We start from the raw sequence: 23,955 nt of genomic DNA, 5'->3' as shown, positions 1-23,955 counted from the left end.
TTTTGATATGGTAGATTTAAATGTTTTGCCAGTTTATAATCAAGCTCAACATTAAACTTTCTTGTAAAAATAATAGACTTAAAAAAAGATGAAACCGAAATAAAATTGTTTACATTAAGACAATTTTTCTGTTTGAAAAGTACTTAACTGCGTGTCAATACAAAACTAAGCGCATAAACCACGCATACGCGCTACAAAATAATCTTTACAGAATAATCATAGAGTTATATAAACTTAAAAACAAAGAGTTAAAATAATGATTAACAACCTATATTTCAACAATCTACATAACTTTGGAAAAACTGCATATTTTTCATAAAGTGATCACTGTAAGATTTATATCAAAATTTATTTCTAAATGTCGAGTGACCGGCATGGAGGTTCATAAACGTTTAAAAATATTTCAAAACATCTATAGCAAATAGGAGAAAATTTAAAACTTATCTTAGAAATGCGAACAATTTCTTAAGTTTATGCTTTAAACTGTTTTTTAACTGCATTTATAGACCGTTCAAAAATCAATTTTAAAAAATGACTAAAATTAGATTAAATTATACTAATATTGACGATATTGTTTATGTTTTTTTCAATGATAGTGGTGGAGATTTTTGAAACTTGATGATTGTTTTACAATTATTACAATAATAGTAAATGTAACTCTTGTTCAGTTTCATAAAAACTCTTATGTCTAATGATGTTTTTTTCATCGCATTGATTTCATCAACTCTTTAGTGTCTTGAAATTATAAAATATTTTTGTAAACAAAAGAATAAATGTATCGTTGGTGTAAGATTTTGACTCTTAATACTAACAGCTATAGCTAGCCGATACAAAGCCAATAGACCTTTTCGCAAATTCAACTTTTAGTTCGGCAAAATATGAAATGTTTGGTGCGAGTAAAAGTAGATAAAAATTTAAAACAATTTATGAAAACAATGTCAAGTTTTATGCTAACTTGTGTAATTGCATCACTCTATAACTACATAATGCTTAAGAAAATTGCGTTTTAACATTGAGTAACTTATTGTAAAGAACGTTTTTAAAAGAATTAATAAGACTATCGTAAATAAATGATAAAATTCTTTGCCAAAGGAAATTAACGTTTTTTGGTCCACTTCGAAAAAGTTTAAATTTAGTTTCTTTTTTTATGGTATGGGCTACTTCCCCAGCAAACATGCTTTCAGCGGACTGTGATGCGTAAAGCCGCCGCCGGTATGCCGCTGCTGGCCCACTGTGATGCCTAATACGGATTGCCGCTGCTGGCTAACCGATGATGGACCGTTATCGATTTAGTGTTGGCTTACCGCCGTAGGCTGAAAAACGGCAAAACGCTTCGTTTTAAATGCGTTTTTAAATCGGCATGCCAGCTTCGGTAAATACGTGGCGATACATTATAGTTTTGCCAACACAAATCCAGAGCTGGCTTTCGGATAGCGGTAAGCTGTCGTAATAACACAAAAAGCAGGCATTTCAATAGCCATGAGTCTTTGATTGATCGATGTTTATATTGTGATTCTTTTATAAAAAATTCACTGGTTATAACTTATTAGTGTTTAACTATATGCTTAAAATTGTTATTACATTTATTTTTTATATTTAATCAGATAATAATTTTATCAGAGCTATAAATAGTTTATTTACTATTTATAGCTCTGATAAATTTATATACTAAGTAAAATAGTAAGTAATAAATAAATAAGATGTAAAAATAAATCAAATTAGTTTTTAGTTTTAAAATATAAATTATATATATAAATTTATATTGAATCTATACCTATACTTTATGTTATAAAGTATAGCTATAATTATTGCTTATAAATATTAAAAGTTATATGATTTTAACATTGTTATAATAATGAGCTTTTGGACAAAACGACGAAAGATATTAGCTGATGTCGAGTATTGCTTAAAAGATCTTACCAATAAATCAAGCAATGTTTCACATTTACCAGAAGAAGTACAATTATTGTATTAAAAGAGTATATCAGATCGAAAATTTTCAACTGAGAGTGCTATTCCCTCAGGTGCATATAATATTGACTGTAAAGTAAACTCAGACAGTAATCTAGCAATTTCTGATTCTGAATGTTACCCTTTAGAGTCATCAGATTCTGAAACGAGTGATGATGATGATAACGATGGAGAACTAAAAAATCATTTGATGCAGTGGGCAGTTAAGTTTGCTATAACCGATGCAGCATTAGCATTTTTGTTAAAAGTTTTGGGTAAATTGTTTCCTGAATTGCCAAAGGATCCACGCACTCTGCGTCAAACAAAGTCTTTTGTACCTGTTACCAATATTACTGGAGGACAGTATTGTCATTTTGGCATTAGACAAGGTATTTTAAGTAATATTTCATGTTTTTTAGAGAAAAAGGATTGTATATCAATTCAAGTCAACATTGATGGCTTACCATTATTTAAATGCAGCAATTGGCAATTTTGTCCAATATTAGGTTTAATTGAAAATGTGGAAAACAATATTCAACACAATAAAACCCCATTTATAATTGGCCTTTTTTATGGTAGGTCTTAACCAAAAGACCCTAATGAGTTTCTAAAATTGTTCGTTGATGAAAGTATTGCTCTATTTGATTCTGGTATTAGTATTAATGGTAAAGTATATAAGTTTGCCATATCAGCTTTTATTTGTGATACACCAGCAAGATCATTTATAAAAGGAAATAAAGGACATGGAGCCTATTATGGCTGCGATAAATGCTGTCAAAAAGGTGTATATGCTGAAAGAGTAACTTTTCCAGATTTTCAAGCTAAACTAAGGACGAATTATTCTTTTTCAAATATGACACAAAGAGAACATCATGTCAAAGAATCTGTCCTCGTTCAACTTGGTGTTGGTATGATAACTCAGTTTCCAAGTGATTATATGCACCTTGTATGCTTAGGAGTTGTTCGAAAGTTAATGTTTATTTGGTTCAAAGGTCCATTACATGTTAGAATTGGTCCCAGAGATGTGAAAAAACTTTCGGATAAATTAATTGGTGCAACCATGTTTGTTCCAAAAGAGTTTGCACGTAAGCCAAGATCTGTTACTGAATTTGAAAGGTATAAAGCAACAGAATTTCGGCAGTTTCTTTTATATACTGGTGTCATTTATTTGGCTGAAGTACTCCCAGAAGCTTTGTATAAAAATTTTCTTTTATTATCTGTTGCCATGAGGATTTTGTTGTGTCCACAGCTTGCTGCAATTTATGCAGAATCAGCTCACACTTTGCTCACTCTTTTTATTCAGCATGCCTCTGCTTTATTTGATCCGGAAGTGATCACTTATAAACTTCATGGACTTTCACATTTATGTTCAGATGTAAAAAAATACGGAGCATTAGACAATATATCTTGTTTTCCTTTTGAAAATTATCTTTCTCAAGTTTAAAAATTGGTGCACAAACCAAACTTTCCTTTACAACAAGTAGCACATAGATTGTCAGAAAAAGCCTCATTGCAATTGAAAGCAACATTTGTTAAATACCCTTTATTGAAGCAGAAGCATACTATCAAACTACCAATAGGTCTGCCTGATATTTCTTCACAATAAAAGCAACTATTTTTACCAAATTTTTGTGTAACAACCTCAGTAGGTGATAACTGTATTGGCATAAAAAGGGGTGAAATAGTGATTGTACAAAAAATTGTAAAGGCAAAAAAAGAACCATTATGATATATTTATAGTACTCAACATTTTTAAAAAGAAGTCAAAGTTATTTGTTTATCCGTGGGATTCTACATTGATTGGTATTTATTCTGTTGACGAATTGCCAGAAAATTTACAATTTTGTTGTATTAATGATATCAAAAAAAAATATGTTCTTTTGCCACAAAAAAAATCATATGTAGCACTTCCACTTTTACACACCTAGACTTATACTCTGAATGTTTTCGTTAATTTATCATAGTACTGGAGTGATGGTGATTTAAATATTTTTCATCATTGGTAACTTTGTTGCTGTTTACTTCGAACAAAAGTTGTAATTATACTTTTTATACTTAATGAATGAATTTTCTTTATTTTTAGATCTTTTTTGTTTTCAGAATACAATAACATTCAATATACAATATCTTAAATCTATATAATTTTGTTTTTACTTGTCAATATAATTTTGATTAAACTTTTTTTTTCACCAGTTTAAAAATGTTTTAAATTGTAAAAGTTAAATTTAATAAGTGGATATATATATATATATATATATATATATATATATATATATATATATATATATATATATATATATATATATATATATATATATATATCCTTTTTCTTAATCATATTCTAATTAAAAAGGTGCAAAAAACAAATATTTTTTAAAATCACAGTGTTTTTCATGCGCTAGTGGTAAATTTCAAACAGAGAAGACTGATTTATATATATATATATATATATATATATATGTGTGTGTGTGTGTGTGTGTGTGTGTGTGTGTGTGTTTATATATGTGTGTGTGTATATATATATATATATATATATATATATATATATATATATATATATATATATATATATATATATATATATATATATATAAATCTGTTATTATTTTAATTTTATAGTTAAAAGATTAGTTTTTAAATTGATTTAAAATTCCCTTTTGTCACAAAAATATTCAACAATGTTAAACCGAAACTACAAATCAAGCTAATTAAAATTTTTTAGGAATTAAAGCTTTAACATTAATAACAAAACGTTTGCTGTAGTTTCTTTCTTTAAAGAACAAGGTTCGTTGTTTGTGGTCCCGTCTACCTGGCTAATTGATGAGAGTTCTTGTCGATGGCCACCATTTATTAGTGATAAAATGGTTGTTAAAGCTGTTACAAGTCTTGAAAAAGCATGTGATACTTGGGCAATACATGACATTTGTGTTCTACACTCTACAAGTTTACACTTTTACCTTATTTTAACACTACCTCTTTATGATTAAACTATTGCTAAATTAACTAAGAGTATAGTTTAGTGAAAATTTAACCAATATATAATCAAGGTTTTATTGAAAAACATATTTTACTAATTATAAATTGCTATGTTTAACCTACTTTTTGTCTCTAGACACTTATGAAAAAGCCTGTTTAAAGCTAAAGGCTGCGGAAGACACATCGGATTTACAAACAGAGCCTGAACAACAGCCTGCACGCTTGAGAACAAAGAGGTTTGTGTTGAAGGCAGAAATTGTAAAAAACTAAAACAAAAAAATAATATGTATAAAGCTAAAACAAAAAAATAAATATTGACCAAAGGTAAGTTATTTTTTATTCATTTGTTAACATAAAAAATACAATAGATAGCATTATTTATTATATATTTTCAGAAAAATAATTGATTACAATATTGACACCACTCAGATTATGAGTGACAATGATATAGAGTTTAACGTCGCAAAAATCATTAAGAAATCACGTTTTCCAAAGAAAGATTCACAAAGTGCACCATTTGTACCTCCGTTAACGTATGATTGTTTTCATTATATGAATAAAACAATTTTAAATAATCCAATACAAAATATATAAAATTTGTATACAACAAAAAATTAATAAAAAGTTTTATTATTGCTTTTATATAATAAGATATTGTGATCGAATTTTTTAAATTTTGGTAAAAACATTAAAAATTTTTAGGCTTCAACAATCAATGCACTCGATGTCTGAAGATGTGTTTGAAGTTAGTTCTAAAAAAACCACATCAAATGAGTAATCAATACATTTTTACTTTCAATAAAAAATTAGGAAAAACTTTTAAAAAGCAATCAATGAAATAATATATGCAATTTTTTATTTAACATATCATTTTACACAGGACTCAGTGTTTGCTATCTCAGGATTTTTCTGAAAAGCTGGTTACTTTACTTATGGAGATAAAAAGTGAAATCAAAGATTTAAAGCGCCAAACTGAGTTCAACACAAAAATGTTGCAGCAAATGTTAGAGTGCAAGGGAGAGAACGATATTTTAGAGAAATAAAGCTTTCCTATTGACAGTTTAGAAGATTTGTGTGAAATTGAAAAACTCCTTGCAGCTGACAAAGCAGTGTTTAACAAACTTGTAAGCATTTATAAACAATACAATTTTCAATAATAAATGTTATGGAATATTTTATGCTCTTAGTTTGAAATCAATTTTTTTTATAAATTTATTTAGAAATATTTTTCAGTATATATATTACTGATGCTTTTTTAATGTTTTTTGTAGGTAATAGCTGTGGCAAATAAAGGAGGCCAGACATTAAAGGAGGCTGTGCGGAGAATGTCTTTTACGTTATTCACTAATAACCTCTGCTGTAAAATTAACTGGACTGGTATTGCCAGAAATGACAATGAAAGTATCTTTGTAAAACAAAGTCTAAAAGATTTACAATGTCGACATGTGCTTGAAAATAAATTTTTTTTGGAGGGGCTAATTATTCTAATTTAACAATTACTTATGTCTAATTTAATTAACTATTTGCTAATAAACAGTTAATAAATAAATAAAATTTGTTAATAAATAGCTTTAAAAAAAAAAAAAAATGTTGCTGAAATTACATTGAAAGATATAAATATTTTTTCCTGCTGGAAAGTTAAATAAAAGTCTTAAATTGATTCTTAGGAGCTGTAAAAAGAAATCCTGCAACAACTTCAGCAACTGAATCAGATTTTCAACGTGAGGTTGTACGTTTTTTGTGTGGTGCATCAGACCGCAATGGTGGGCGAAAAGTTCGACAAGACCAAAAAGACAAACAGGCCAAGAAAAAACTGATGTCTACATCAAGTTTTCCAATGCCATTAAATAAAGAGGCATTTTTTAGTTCAGAAGATGAATAACATTTTTACTTAAAATACAATCTTTATTTACAAATTTGTTATCTTTATTTTACAATATTTAATATACTTTTAAATATTTTATTTTTTAAACTCACTAGAGTAAAGTATTTGTGCAATAAGTATTAATGTTTCCATGTTTTTCATATTCATTCCCTTTTACTGTAACCTCTTGTATATGAGATTGTAGATGAGAATTTAAACTGATCGTGATATTAAATTTTACCAGTGAATAAAGTAAGATAGATTTTATTATTTTAATGTTATTTGTTTCAATGTTGTTTTTGAAAGAAATCCATAATATTAGTTCTGAAGTCTGTTTACTGTTTGAAAAAATTATATACTTATTTACGAAACCATTTTATTTCAATCAATTATTTGGCTTTTTTTAAATTTTTTCATGGTATTTTCATAGTGTATTATATCGTGCTATGTTTTTCTTTGTATGGTGAAAACTATGTTCAATGTGCAAACTATATTTTAGTTCATCAAATTATATTTTTATTGATGTGTTCTGTCTCTGATTCTTTCTTTTTCAGATCTGCACTTTTGTCTTAGGCTTATGGTTTGCAAAAGGTTCACCATTGCTCTTAAGTTGCTGTGGGTTTCACAGTTTGACTTTCAACCTGGCATATAAGTATATCATTTTTTTAAATACTATTTTATTTGTTAACTTAAAATTAAAATTGAAGATAATTTTTTTAATGAAATAACAATTTTTTTATGTTGTTCATTAGCCCCTTAAGCGTATTGATAGGAATCGGTATACCAGGTAGAGTATTTAAGGTTACTGTATATGAAGTTTTATTTTTTTTAAAAGGCACGCAATACAACTTTATTTTTATATAGTCTTTGTTAAAGATGTTTTCTTAGTTAAGATAATGTAGCAATATAATTAAGCAATGTTTTTGTTGTTTTTATGTTTTAATTTATGTTTAAATAATAAAATTAAATTTAAATTTATTCAACGTAGATAAACTTAGTATCTGGAGTTATTTGTCAATAACTAATGATCAGACTATTTTAAACAAAAACGTTTTTAAGGGCTGAGAAGGTTAGTTTATTATCTTTGTTGTTATAGATCTAAACTTGACTGTTTTAATATTTTCATTATATATCATTGTCTGCTTTCAGGTTAAATTTAGAAGTCTGCAGACTGCAACGTAAATCGATTTTCAACACATAATGGCTTTCCGAATATATTTTTCGATTGAAATGAGAATAAACTGAACTTAAGATGTGTTCAAAATTAACTATTTATTTTATATTTTAAACGTTCGCCAAACGCAAGTTAAGCAATAATCTATAGATGCAAATACCTTTTATATTCTGTTTTAAATAATAAAAAATTATTGTCATTTTAATATTCATATTGTAATTGTAAATTGCAATCTTAAAAAGTTTTTTATTATAACTTCTAATTATTCTTTTTGTTCACCGAGCTTAAGCGTTGCCACGTATGACCTAATGATTTACAGTTGGAGTAGTGTTTTTTGGTGCAAGGAGAATTTTAGTACAATAAATTCGTATTTAATGGCTATATACCTATGCACAAAGTCAAAAGGTATTTGATGTGCCTTCCAGGCATCGGCAGGATTTGCCATTCTTTTATGAGTAAAAAATTGCGCTGAAAGATATACACAATTTGCTAACTATAAGTGCGTTCTATTCAAACAAAAATACAAAAAAATTTGTATATCAATGCATTCAAATCTTAGTCAAAACTTATTATAGGTCCTATGCTATTCCGCTATCGCTTTATCATCGGTTTGCCTCTGACGGACCGTTGTTCAAAAGTTGTCGATTTGCCACCATCGGTCCGCTGCCGAATCGCCTGCAGCTTTTCGCTAACGGACCGATGTAAATACGATGTGCAAGCCTACGCGGCAACGCAGCGGGCGGCCGACGTCGGCACGGCATAAGTGCTGACAGTGGTCCGTTGTCGGTCCGCCTGCCTAATGTTTGCAGGGTCTACATGCAGCTTTTAATTACTAATTACCCAATACAGTGTGCTAGAAGGATTAATAATACAACCGTATAGTAAACAGCAAATGTCAAATGACTTACTTTTTCATAGGCATTAAATTTACAAATGCTGTATGAACTATTAGCATAACTATGAAGCATTGTAAATAAGCCCAAATTAAAGATTTTTTTTGGTAATATAAAATATATATAGTAAAAAATTTAAAAGTTAATGCATACACACATATGTATATACATAGCAAACACACACATATATAACTTTTCAGCTAATTCCATGTTATATATTTCCACCTGTTTTAAGTGCAGTTTCAATTGATGTTTAAAATGATGGCTTATTTATGTATATAACATTTTTTGGTTTATGTTTATTGCTGTTTATTATTATATTGGGCCTTGAGCTTGTCAATAAATTTATTTGCTAAATGAATTTGTAGATATAAACATATACAGTTTTTTACAACACTTTTTTTATAGTAACAAGCAAATCTGTAGAAATGGTCTAAAGAATATAATTCGTTAGACTATTTTAAACAGGCTTTTAACTTTTTTGTTAAGCTATATTGTTGTATTGCAAACTTTTTTACGTTTAAAAGCGAATATTATACTTTCACAAAAATAAATAACATTACGTCATCATTTACTTACGAAAACAAAAAAAGCTATATACGTTTTATTTTTGTTCCATGAGTTGCGTAAAAACGGGGGTAAGCTAAGATGTCAATAATAATATTAGAAGATTATTATTTATAAACAATAATATATTTGTACTTTAAATAAAGAATTATTATATTGTATATTTATATAATCTTTTATGAAGAAAAAACAATTATAGTTTTTAACATTTAAGGAAAAATAGATTGTTGTTTTACGCCATTCAAATAATTTCCGCAGGTTAAAAATCAAGTAATGTTTGACCGTTTATTTTAATATTAAAGCATATTTGGCCCCATGATATTTTTAACTTTTTTTTTCGTTTGCTCGAAAAATTATTTTCCGTAAAGTTGTTCGGCAAATTCAGAGTTTGAGATAAGGTCTATTGGCTTGCTATCAACAAGCTACTATTGGCGGCTGCCTATAATGGTCCACTACGTAACCGATGAGTAAAACTGAAAAGAACTGAAATTATATACATATAAATATTTATACATGTAAATGAACTATTATTTGATAAATTATTTAAGCGACAATAAAACTTTTTAAAAAAGTTGAAATATAAAACTATTAATTTAAATGATAAAAATAGTTTTAATATTTTTATTTGTATATATATATATATATATATATATATATATATATATATATATATATATATTTGTATATATGTATATATATATATATATATATATATATATATATTTATATATATATATATATATATATATAGTCGCACAGTTTAGAATTTTTTAACCTCGATAATAAGTTGACTACAAAAGTTGAATCTCTACAATTAGTTGAAAAAACCTCAACAAATCCGGATACACTATATTTCTATATTAGTCAGTCTATATGCCAGAAAAAACTTTACACTGTCAACAGAAGCATTATATCTACGAATTTATTTCCACATCTGAAATAGATATATATGGCAGCAATTAATTGAGTAAGCCGATTAAGTTTATTTAATTCATGGCGAAAATAAATTTGAGCAACACCGGGCGTATATCAAAGAATTGACGTTGAATTTAAAGCATTTTATTTGTGAGCAAATTTTTTAGTTGTTTTGGTTGAGGTAAAGTTTGCTGTTTATATATCTGATCTGAGTAACTGTATATTACAATTGTAAATAAATAATTACATTTATTAAATTATATATAATTAATATATAAGTTATTAATATAATTAAAATAATTATATTTAAATTATATATAATTAATATATAATTTACATTATTAAGTCTTTTATAAATAAGTTTGTCATTTGAAAAACAACTTAAGTCATTTTTTAAACGTAATTAAATAATTACAAGATCATTGTAGGTACTTTCAAAATCATTATAGGTAAATACATTGATGGCTGTCGCAACAACATTAGTCATCTGTGTCTAATAATTTTCTGCAGTTTCGTCATATTATATTTCTATGAAAAAACACATAAGTCAATGACTTATATTGTTTATATAGTAAACGAGTTTTCAATAACTGTTAAACATTTAATTTTGAGGTTTGTTTACAAAAACATAAAACCTTAAAAATGTATTATTAAATTTATGAAGGACAATGATTTAATAAAGTATTAAACAATTAAAAGAAGTTTTATAACTTTATATAAATATGAGCCTAGAAAATGACAAAATACAGAAATAAAAAAAAAAGCAAAAAAAGAACATAAAGAATCAAACTTTAAAAGAGAATTTATTGAAAAAGCATGAATAAACGAACCTTCTTACACAAACAATATTGGTAAACATATATATCAGTTTAACTCGGGAGAAAATTGCAACTAAGTTCCTATTTGACAAGGAATATATGTGAAAAACACAGCACTAAACAATCATTTTATCTAAATATCAGACTCATTAAGGCTTGAAATATATGACTCAAACTCAGTTAAAATATTCCTCCATGACCTAATTGATATTGATCAGGAACGGAAAGAATGTTTATACTGATCTGCAATAACCATAAAATAGTAAAATAGTTACACCTGGTATATTTCCCTTTATTTTGTGCTCGTTAACTTTAACTTACAATGTATATTCTTTGTTTTTAGTGAACAAATAAAATAACAATTATGGAAAAACCACAGTTTAATTTTAAGATTGTTGCTGGTAGAAAAAAAAGAAGACAAAAACTCGGGCCAAAGCAACATAAATGTCAACATAAAAGACATAAGAGGTTTTGAAAATCAAATATCAAAGGCAGTAGATTGGTGTACAGACAAAAACAAACGGTTTTCTTTAATTAAAGATTGTGAAACAGAGGTTAGATGACAATATTAAAAACAGAAAAAAAGAACTTACAAAAGTGTTACATCTAGATGATGAAAAGACAATTGTTTGTTATATTAAAAATAAAAACAGAGCTCACGACAGACTCTTAAGAAATAAGCTGAATTTTTCGGATGTTTTAAAAGTTCCAGAGTATTTAACTTGACTATGCAGGTGGAGCGGGAATCGTAAATACATCTTATGACAGAAAAAAATGATAGAGCGACCTTAATATAACCGACTTTTTTCAAGATTAATTAAAATTTTAGTTACGACCAACTAATGAAATATCTATTTAGAATCGACTAATTAAAAGTTGATTTGCAACCGACTATTAAAAAAAAAGTCAAATACTTAATTCAGAACTAACTTACAAATATATACATAAGCTAGTGTACACTTGCTGATGAAAGCTAGCGTACACGCTTGTTGATGAAAGCACGTTGAGGCATCGTGGTAAGGCAAATACTGTCTTCTTTTTGCCCCGGTCATGTAGATTTTATTTATATAAAATAGGATTGTATTCCTTTTTTAATGACGAAATAAATAAGTTTAAATTTTTTTGTTTGAAAAAATAAATAGAAATGCAAATAAATTGTTTATTTTCAGTGACTACTACGTACAAGTAGTAATCACTGAAAATAAGTATTATGTCCCGTGGACAATAAAGGTTTAATAAATTGCAAAAATATATTAATTAAGTTTTTAGTTTAGGTGTAGTTGATTGGTCGCCTGTAAATGAAGTCTTTTAAAATGATCGGTTGTGTAGAAGTTGGTCCTATCCTTTGTCTTATTCAACAGTCGATGCTGCAGAAGTCGGCTCTAAATTATTCACACAATTTAGTCTGTCAAAACAGGAATTCTAATGAATCTGTTCTACATTAAAACTAAAGAGTTGGCTCTAGCATCGTCAATCCTTTATAGAATTGGAGTTTAGATATAGTGTCCATATTCTCATTGTAAAGCATCTGTGGCAGCTGCAATAAAGGTTGCCATTATTAAAAGCTCTTACAATATTTGTAACAAGACCATACAACAGTCATCATAAAATACTTTGCTGTTAAGATGAAGTGCCAAAAAAACCTAAAAGTAGCGGAACTTGCAAAATACAATCAGCACTCATATGAACTTCAGGATAATTTTCAATAAAGTGTTTCACTTGTGGAACATAACTAATCCATGTGGCAGCAACCATGAGAGTGACAGTAGCAACTAAAACTTGCAAAAAAAAAAGCAAGTAGAGCATAGTTTATTTTTCGCTCAAAGGCCCCATAAACCAGTGCAATAGTTATGAAAAAAGCATTGGTCACACATAAGACGGTGAGTCGGTCAAATGCATGACTTGTAGAAGTCTCTTTGACATTCGAAAAGTACTTCCATTCACCTAACTTTTCCTTTTTTTTTAGCATAACAGTAGTTGATGCAATAACTCTTGCAGTATTTAATGCCATACAAAACAATTCGATAAGAGTTGTGGCTAATCTCATATCCATTTAATCATATCGATTTGATTTCATTCATTCATCAGAAATGCTTTGTATCTGAATAATTTTTACTGATTTCAGAGGCAGTAGATTGGTGTACAGACAAAAACAAAGAGTCAATTTTACTTACGTCTACATAAAATATTGGTCTTTTTACTTTAAGGTGGTACATAGGTAAATAAACGAATTTGTTTATTATAGTATTTTTTTGATATTTTATGTTTCTAAATTGTTATTGGACATTTAAAATGATATAAAAAAAAAAAAAAAATTTAAAAAAAAAAAAATTAAGTACCTAATTAGGACTAATTAAAGCCAATTTTAGCTAAAATTGAACTATATTCTGGCAAAGATTACTAAAAAACGAAAAAGAGTTAGCATCTGAAATTTTCACAAAGTTAAGTTTATATGGTGCTTTATGTGCTGAAATTAAAAATAAAAAGGTTCTCAAAATATTTACTTCACACTACTCCACCGCAGATGTACACAATAAATACGACAAAAATTTTCATTTAATCATATAAAATTTAAGTCTTTAAAATAAAATATTGAACATTTTCTGAATTTCAGCACATTCTACATATATCAGGGAACACTTGGTCCAAATTTGATAGAAAAAGCTCGAGTACTTATTTCAGAATCCTTGCCAGAAGATCCAAAAACCTTGAGTGGAGAAAATCAAATGTAAAGTCAAAAAACAAATTATATTAAATTTAAAATTCTCCTTGTCCATAAACTTTCCCTTCTTTGTCCTTAATTTTGTCATCAAAACCTTTTCTAGTTGCTCTCAATCTCTTTCTTTGTCTTTTACCTTTGTCACTAGCTTTAATATTCATTTTCTGAATGCGGGTTTTATTTTTCTGATTCAAACCGCGAGTTGAAAAAACTCCTTCAGAGACGTTTAAGTTTTTTAAAACTGACAAAATACCAACTCCTCCATCATTGAATGCCAAAACAGCTGATGCAACTGCTATTTCAATAATGGTCTTACCAACATAAACATTTTTTGGGGCTCGCATCCACACTAGGTTATTTAGCGATTCATTTGCATTTTGTGTTTCTCCATCTAGACATCGTTCAAGTAAACTGTCAGCACCTAAATCCTTCCACGAGAAAATTGGCTTAATTAATTCACTCACAGCTTTTGGTATGTTTATTGATTTTTTATATTTAGATGTTTTCATTAGTTTATCTAACTGATATTTACACCAAGTGTTGTTATCCCTTGGGCAGTATTTGTGCCGGTCGTCATCATTATTGTTTTCTGAACAGTGATGGATTAGTGCTGCAATTGATTTTTTCATACCATAAAGATTACCTTTGTTCTGTCTTATGCATATTCCATAATAATTTTGAAAACTGTTAATAACTTTGTCAGTCATTCTACCTTTACCTGTCAATTTCTTGCCATCACTCAACAACTTTCCTTTATATGAAACCTTAAGTGCTCTTAACCGTGCACCAACTCGATTTTGTACATGTCCGACACACTCAGTCTTTTCAGTTTTATAACCTGGATATGGATTAGCATCTACAATAGCTTTATATGATTTGCTATCTCCATCACCTCGATACTTTACATAGCGTAAATTGTATTTTGAAAGAGAACGATTAAACATTTCAAGCACTCCGACAGATTCCATTGCTCCAGAACTACCAAAATGATTAATTGGGCATGTATGAGATACAAACCATACACTGTACTCTGGGGATCCTTTCTTGGACTCCCAATATTTACAAGATTTACAATTTTTAGCTACGGTTTGTGTATCAATGCATTTATTGTTAGAAATTAAAGTAACAACTCCATTTAATGAAGAGAATCCGCGACGCTGCCAAGTTCCATCAACACTAACAGTTACATTTTTTATTTCATTCCCTTCATTGTTAAATGATGCATCACTTGCAAAACCATTGTCAACGCATTGCAGAGATGCCACAGACATTGATTCAGAACAAGCTTTTAAATAAGCAGTGTGCATTTTTTCTAAAATGTCATTATATGTTGGTAAACTCATTGGTGGTGGAATATTCATGACATTACAAAATGTCTCTATGGCACTATGTCCTTTACCAATCTCTCGAAAAGCTACAATTGATCTAATATTAACATCAAAGGTTTTTCTTCCTCTCTTTGAATCAGGATTAGCAATCTCTTTAGAGCAATACAAGTTTTTTGACCATTTACATACAACACAATGCAAAACAAATAAATGTGACAACCCTTTTTTAGATTCAATTTCATGAGCAAGATACAGTTTTGATTGACAACTGGGACATATTCCAACCAAATTAACAATTGTTCGCAATATATCTGTGTTAATTAAAACATAACATTCAATGTCATCTACAGTTTCAGTTTCTTTTATAATTGACGAATCTGAATGCAGCTTCCTGGCTGATGCTGAAGCGGATATGATGAGTGGTGCTGTTATTTGTGTTGATGTTTTGTTTACATCTAGAGACGATCCTGTTGCTGAAGAAGATATATCTATTGATTTTTTACGTCCCCAATACTTTCGAACAGACGATCTTTTTTTTTCTCTTCTTTTAGAAGAACCCATATAAAAATATTATACCAAGAAAAAATAGTTCTTAAGAAATACTGCTTCTCTAAAACTAATAAACGTGATTTGTGGTTTGAAATTATATCGTTTAGTCATTATGTAATAACTTTATATAAAGCTACATACACACTACGTTTTTATAAAGGATAATAAATACAGAATCAATAAAATAAACTACTTTTTATAAGGTTAATGTAAGGGTAAAATGTTGTTGCTAAGGGCGTTGCTATGATTTTAAAATAAAGTACTAGTATAAAATTCAAATTTTTAAGCCTTTACAGAGGGTTTTATTAAAAGATATTACGATAAATAGAATCTAGAGTAAATTTTGAATAGAATAAGTATAGTTTCCAAAAATTGATTTTTTCAGTTTTATATACCTATGTACCACCTTAAGAAACATTTTTTGTTTTGAAAGTGTTTACGCAGCATATCTCTAAGCTCTGCCGAATTTCTTTTTAAGTTTGAATTATTTAAACAACGACATAAACATAAAACTTCCATTACATGTGTTCCGTTTTTAATTTGTTCGGCTAAATACTTACATTCGTAAGTATTTAACCAAACAAATTAAAAAACGGTGTGTTTCTAATGCTTTTAATTAAAAAATGGTGTATTTTGATTGTTTTTTAATTAAACAAACAAAATTCACGCATGCTTTTTTAATTTACCACACTTAATTGTTTTGTAATGCAGAGTTTTTGTTTTCAAAAAAACATGCTTTAAATATAAAATAAGACTTTATACTAAACAATATGCTTGCATAGCTTGCATTTTAAAAAATTATTAAAACTAGATATAACCGCTATTTAAAATAACAATAATATATAATAATTTATTTTTTTTTAAGAAAGTTTACAATTTTTAAATAACTGAATTATTTATATGTTACTGAATAAATTTATATTATAATACTAATTAAAGTATCGTCACAAAAAATGAATTAATTCTACAGCTGTATAAACTTTTGCATTCATTTTAAAATAAAAAATCAACCATTAAGTTTTTATTGTTTATATTTTTCTATTAGTCATAAAAGCATTAACTCATTTTTAAAATGACAAAAATATAAAATGACATCTTTTATACAAAAGAAATATAAATCGACAAAAAAGCAATCTGGCGTCAATAAAAACGAAATACACAAAAGAGTGGAAATTATCATATTAAATTTGGTTAGTTGGATAACCGCTTGAAGGTATTAATACTAGTTCTCTGCCTACTACTCCCGATGTCTACAAACTTTTTAGGTTTATATATATTTTAAATTTTTTCAAATTTTAATTAGTGTATTACACACTTTTTTTTATATATGGAAATAATGTGCTTTAATTAAACTTCTGCTTTTGTTTGTTTAGGTATCACTTAAAAATGATAAACAACTAATTTCAAATATAAAGAAGGATTAAATGTTAAATTAGATATTTTAAAATTAAAGTTAGCTGCTAAATTAACAATAAAAACTGTTAAAGTATTTTGGGATAATGCTGATATTTCTTGCAAGCAAGAAAAATACATTGTTGAAAGTATTACAAACCTTCATGTTAAATGGAGAAAGCTTGCAAAGTCTAAATGTAAAAAATTTTTAAAGAAAGATTTACTTGTTCAAGATTTCAAAAAATAATGGATGGTATTTTTGGTATTAGTTCTCCAAATTGGAAAGATTATGTTACAAAAACCAGATATGTAAAGATGCAGAAGAAGATATTACCCTGTTTGCAGCTCTCAAATGTGGAGTTAAAACAGCAAGAGTAAGTGGGAGAGATAATTCATTAAAATTGAGCTGAAAAAGAAATAAAGAAATAGAATGATTAAAAATCGATAAATAAAAGAGACGAAAACTCAACAATGAAGCTGATTTCAACATTGATATAGTGGTGACTCATTTAATAAATGATTTGTTGCTGGGTCTAGAGGGACTGAGCGCTCTGATTTTCAGAGCTCTTCTAAAATTAATCATAAAATTAATAACTTAAAATCGCCTTTAGAAATCATGGAAGATGTTATGCCTCAAAATATAAATTTAACTTTACTAGTAAACTTTATTTATCATCAAATGATAACAGCAATAACTTACAGATCTGAATTTTCAAATGCTCAGCTAATGATGAATATTTCTGCAATCCTGGTTTTAGATTTTTATTTTGTTTTTGTTTTTAAATTGCTTTTACTTTTGATAAGTATAAGAAACTCTAAAACATTTTTGCAGCTGGTGTTAAAGCTAAAGAGGTGAACATTTTAGTAAATACACTTAAAAGAACACGTAAGCAAAATAGGGAAATTATGTCTAGAAGTATAATTTCAGAGTTTAAAACAAAAGCTAAATCAGATTATTATACTATTTGATGGGATGGGAAACTCATGAAGGAAATATCTGGTGAAAAATTTGACTATTCAACTGATTTATTAAGTGGTTTTCCGAAATGCCGGAAAGGTAAAACTTTACCTATTAAACCTATTCAGTCTGGTAGAGGAATTTTTATCTGTCGATGAATTATAGAAGATTTAGAAGAATTGGATCTTAAGAAAAATTTTGTTGTTCATATCTTTAATACAACGGCTTGTAATACTGGTGAGAAACGGAGCGGCAACACTTTTTGAGGAAACAACATCTATGAAAACGCTTCTTTGACTTGCATGTCGTCATCATGTTTTAGAACTGATTCTTGTGTCATTTTGGAATGCTTTTTTTCAAACGGAGACAACACCTGATGATAATATAGAGTTTAAAATTTTTAAAAAGGAATGGTTTATCTCTGAAAAAATTCCACTCGAAATTATAGGATCCTTGATCTTCAAAAATCCTTTCTTAAAAAAAAAAGCAAAAAAACTCGCAATTTTTTAGAGAAAGTATTACCATCTAAGCATCATTCACAAAACACTTATTAAGAAGCTGCAGAAATTACAATTTTTCTATTAGGTGGAGAGGAACCCAAGAAATGGAAAACGTGTGGTGCTAGTCATCATGCCAGATGGACGGCGCATTTAGTGTCGGCACCAAATATGTTATTATTTAAAGATGAATAAATAGAATCTAGTTTAAGCAACTTAAAAATATTTTTGACTTTCAACTCAGCCATTTACTTTTTACAAAGCTTGGTTAGAAGCATCAAAAGCTAGTGATGCCTCAATAATGATATAGAGTTATTTAACGACATAAAAACACTTAAAAGTATACAAAATTTCTATGTGGCCGCTGAATAAGCCCAACAAGTTTTAAACAGACACTCTTAGTATCTAACCGAACAGGTGTCTTTATTAAATTTATTTTCAGGTAAATTTTCTCTAAATGATAAAGAAAGAATTGCAAAAAAATGTTAGAGCATCGAAAACCACTTGGTATCAATTGCGGTAAACCAACTCTTCCATTATTTAAAAAAAATTCTGAAATAGTTTCTTTTATTGAGAAAAAGTCTTGGTTGATTTTTCACAACTTAAAAGATGATGGAAAATGGATCAAAACTCCTTCATTGGAATGGGACAGGAGTACTAATTACTTGAAGATGAAGCTATTTGTCAAAACTTAAATGGTAACCAACGACGCGGCTAAGGTATACCAGATAATTACTTAATAATTTAGAAAAAAAATTAACACAAACAAAACAAAACATTCAAAACAGATTAAAATGATGTTTTTAATGATTGAAATATTTCTATTCTTTCGGATGAAGCTATACAAAACGATAATTTTAACGTGGTCGAAAATCACAGAAATATTGTTGACAATATAAATAAGAAGCGGTTATTTGCTGATTTAGCGCACTACAAATAACTGCTTTTATAACACTTTTTTTGTTGTATAATATATCCTGCATTAGAAGATAATTACGTATTTTAATGAAAAAATATTGTTTTTAACAAATATTTTTATAGAAAATAAAACTATAATTCTTTCACTAAGTGAAAAGTCTTTCCAACAATTTTGACGTATTTTGGGTTTAAATCGAAAATAATCAAATCAAATTCGGCAGCTTTCAATAGTGTTTTTATATAATTTTTTTTATAAAATTTTTATTCGTATGTGTAAAGGATCGTGTTTCTTTGCAGACAAGTGAAATTTTTGAAAAATTTTGTTTTTGACTTCGAATTTACAGGTAAATTTATTGGGATTACTTAACGGATAACGAGGGTTAGTGCTATTTAATATAGCTCCAAAGGACATTGCTTATTCTATTTAAATTGAATACCTTGAAATTTTTTTACGCAAGCGTAAACTTCTTACATTTTAAAACAACATTAAACTATGAAAGTCATCTCGTGCGCTTGTCAAGTTTTTTATAGGCATGTTCCATTTAACATCGTTCAATAAGACTTTTTGTTGTTTAAAGATTAAAAACAAGATATTCTTTATATTGCTTTTTTTAATGTTTATTTTCTTAAAATTTTTAATAAAAGTGGTTTTATTTTTATTTCATCCAGTTCTTTTTTTAAATTATTATATTTTTGGTTATAAAATAGTTTATAACAATCAGCCACTGATTATTCTAAAATATTTTATGATCAAGAATGATAATGTCATTTGGTATAAGTTGATAAAGAAAGTCACTTGATATGAGTCATATCAAGAATTTGTTGCTCTATGATGTGAAATACTAGTATAGAGGCTTATATTCGAATCTGTTCCTAAAAAACGTCGAACAAGAATTCATGAATACTTTGAAGATGTCTTAAAGAAATGCAAAAAAGTGTAAGAAATGGTAAGATCAAGCTAAGGAAACTTTAGACTTGTTTTATCGTTAGCTGCAATTAAAAAAAAATTATAATCTATATTGCATTTAAAGTTATAAAATTTAGTTATAAAAGTTATAAAGTTAAAAATTTAGTGTAAAACATATGTTTTAATTGCTTGTTTTTAATAATAATACCCAGCAAACAATGGACGTACTAAAAACGTACAATGCACAGTGGGCCAGAATGCACTTTTACTGGACAAAATTCATAACTAATTTAATATTAGAGCTATATTCACAAAAAACTAGTATGAGTACTAATATGATGTCTGCGCTTTTTATGAAAGTAATATTTTTTTATTTCGTTGCTATGGATACCTTTATTTTGCTTAGCAACAACCTACTTTTGTTATCTGCAGATATTTTATAAGTGCTATATTCACTAAATTTGGCATGAGTACCAATATGAGATCACACTTCTTACAAAAGTGATAATTTTTTAAATTTAGTTGTTATGGATACTTATATTGCTTAGTTACCGGATACTTTCCTTAGTTACAAAGTGGTAAATTGATATTTGAATATCTCATCGGATTTTTGACCCACCTATATTGAATAAAAATTGAGTATTTAGGTAAATAATGTTTTAGGAATAATAAAAGCAAAAAATAGTGCAAGAAAACGTTATCAATTTTAAATTACATCAAAAAATTATAAAACAATAATATCGTTTGAAGATTGTTTAAGTAATTGTAAAACATCTGAAGGAAATGCTTTATGATTTGTTTGGTGTGATGTTGATTTACGCAATGATGAAATAACAGGATCACTGGAAACTAGGAGCCTATTGATAAGATCAGTATTTGTTGCTTTTCTGGATGTTTTTCGGCTGAAATTTTCGCGATAAGATTTAAAGTCTTTATTTCTAGCCTCTTGAGCTTCCTCTGACATAAGTCCGATGGGTAATGTAAGGCTTTTAATTATGTCATGTCCATGTATCAATACTTTGTGAACTGATTGAGCCATGTAATACCATGGATAAAGGGACACATAAAGTCTAAAAGTGTCAAAACAATAATCCTTGACCTTTAAGCAGTCTATTTCATATCCTGAAGAGAGCGTTACCAAGATAATGTAAAATCTGAATATAAGGTTTTGGTCAATACCCAGAATTTAAGCTGTTTGTTCATATGCTGCAAAAGCACGCCTTGAGGTATTGCCATCATTACTTGTTCCAGAACCACCACTTTTAGGGAAATCAACAACAAGTCCCATTTTGTTCATAAAATCAGTCTGAATCTTTTGTTTAGCTACAGATGCCTTTTCTTTGTGTTCTTTAGATCTTGCTTGCCACTTTCTTGTTTCTTTTTTATATGCAATGTGCAATAACATCTCAGAAAATCGAATCCATGCATGAAGACTGGAAAGACCCTATTTGAACTCTCTGTTAGTATAATCTATATTAAGGATATCAAGACTATTCATATTTTTTGGAGAGACACCACACACTGAACAGCATTGGTATGAGTTATTTTTTTCAGATAATATTGTTTGAACCTTCCCATCAATCATTGTAAGTTCAATAATACAATTCACTTCAATAGAAGATCCGCAAACCTCTAATAAAATCATACCCAAGCTTTCTATCTCACTTTTAATGTACTGATCTTCTTCAATCACAGATTCCTTGGATTCCATTTTGTATGCAAATCTTATGGGTCTACAATAGGCTGTGGAGGACGACTTTTGATTTCTCCAAATAGGCACCTTTTCGTTGCTGTTGTTAAATCCAGTCAAATCCAATGGGACAAGACAAGTAATAAATAATGATTCTTCACGCTTTAAATCTCTGTTAATGTCGGGTTCTGATAAAACTTGTTTATAAATGCTTTGGCCAGTAGCACCATCAAAACCAGCCTTACACGTTAGTGTCATTGTTTTTATTGCTTTGTCGTTCAATATCAAGTGCCTTAGCACAGGTTCCTGAACTGCACAGATTCTTTGCAAAGTATGAGTCATTAAATCTTTTAAAGGAACTGAAGCTGAATAGTCCTCCACTGTTATGTTTGCAGGATAACATTTCAATTTTGCATCTCTGACATCATTGTAAGCGGGGTAGATGTTATATTCTTTCTCCAAGGCTCCGCCTCTAATCAATTGATAGGAAGCTTTTGTCAGACTTGCATCAATTATTAAAGCCAGTGCTTCGTCTGCTGAATATTTAGTTGCTTTATCTGTATTTGATATATTTAAAACATTCTTGGCAGCAATAACAACAGATTCATCTCTAAATTTTTTATTAGCAGCAAAAAATAATTCATTGGATGAATGAGATTCAATTAAACAAGATACACGCCGTTTTTTAGTTTTATTAGAACTATTATCAAATGCAACTGGTTTTCGACCACGTCTACTTGCAGTTGGTTCATTGTCTTTTTTTCTGACAATTAAATATTCATTAAGCTAGTTCACAAACTTTTTTTCAAAATTTTTCACAGTATAGTGTGCAGATTTCCACTTTTTTTTATACAAGTAAACAAATCGTTGAACAGCATGTCTAAAATCAACGTCTTTAAAATCAGCAAATTTTGGCTGAATAAATTTTAATATATCTTCAGTAATATTTTGTTTTGAAATACTAAGATTGTTTTTTTGGAGAAAATTATGAATGTCTAAGTTTAACAAGACCATATCTAAATAATTATTGTAACAAGTATTTTGTATTTAAAAGTAAAATGTTATAATATATATGCCGCCTGGACTACTAATACTTGTTAGTAATTAAGTTACTATTAGTGTTAGTAATTAAAATTAAAAGTAATTAAATTACTGTCAGTGTTAGTAATTAAATTACTAACAACTACCGAAAATATGTTGTTGCTATGTTATGCAAAGTAAGGTATCCATAGTAACCAAAAAAGTTAACCTCATAAGAATTCTGAATCTCATTTTAATACATACCCCCAATATTGTGTATTTAGCGCAAGTAAAATACTGTTAAAACAACGTTAATGTAAAAATGAGTTGTTGCTATGCAAAATTTAGTACCATAGCAACCAAGTTAAAACATACATAAAATCTGAACGGGGATTTAAGGGGACGAGCAATCAATTAAAACTCGATTGAAGCATCATATAGCTCAAATAAATATAAGACAACACATGGAAAATTGTGGTAATTATTAGTTATTGTGCGGCAAAAAATAAGTTTCTTAAAAAAATTTTTTTTTTAATCTGTGATTTTCAAAGTATAACTGAAATAACATGCTATGACAAATTTATTTCACACATTGGTTTTTCTTATCTCTAAATACTCTAGAATAACATGTACTAATTTTTTGTTTCAAAAACGTAGATGTAATTAAAATATAACACAACGTTGATGTCACCGTTAATTACTTATTTATAATTTTTTTATTTTTTTATTTTATCTCAATATTCAAATGCTTAGAGTCCTGGTAACTAAGGGATTTAATATAAATAAATTATCAATAGATTTCTCCTAATATATGTAGATA

At 28.2% G+C, this 23,955-nt stretch overlaps 1 protein-coding gene and 1 long non-coding RNA gene across 2 annotated transcripts in view; both read left to right on the top strand.

Annotated features, from left to right (window-relative positions):
* Positions 1-2,148: 2,148 nt before the first annotated feature.
* On the top strand, positions 2,149-7,002 carry LOC136090697 (uncharacterized). Its single transcript, XM_065817538.1, has 2 exons — positions 2,149-2,339; positions 6,594-7,002. The coding sequence occupies exons 1-2, from the start codon at positions 2,162-2,164 to the stop codon at positions 6,806-6,808; spliced, it is 393 nt and encodes a 130-aa protein (XP_065673610.1). The 5' UTR covers positions 2,149-2,161; the 3' UTR covers positions 6,809-7,002.
* Positions 7,003-7,120: 118 nt separating this feature from the next.
* Positions 7,121-23,955, top strand: part of LOC136090447 (uncharacterized) — a 34,610-nt gene continuing 17,775 nt past the window's right edge. The window contains exons 1-2 of the long non-coding RNA XR_010643428.1: positions 7,121-7,442; positions 7,543-7,859. This is a non-coding gene — a long non-coding RNA (uncharacterized LOC136090447). The remainder of the gene's footprint in view (positions 7,443-7,542; positions 7,860-23,955) is intronic.

Source organism: Hydra vulgaris, chromosome 14, assembly GCF_038396675.1.
Source record: "Hydra vulgaris chromosome 14, alternate assembly HydraT2T_AEP".
Classification (NCBI taxonomy): Eukaryota; Metazoa; Cnidaria; class Hydrozoa; order Anthoathecata; family Hydridae; genus Hydra; species Hydra vulgaris.
This window is presented reverse-complemented; position numbering and strand designations above follow the sequence as displayed.

Excerpts from the sequence above, each read along its gene's own strand:
- LOC136090697 (XM_065817538.1), top strand. The coding sequence starts at position 2,162 with ATGCAGTGGGCAGTTAAGTTTGCTATAACCGATGCAGCATTAGCATTT. Across the intron at positions 2,340-6,593 it reads TCATTTTGGCATTAGACAAG|GAGCTGTAAAAAGAAATCCT; the intron begins GTATTTTAAGTA and ends ATTGATTCTTAG.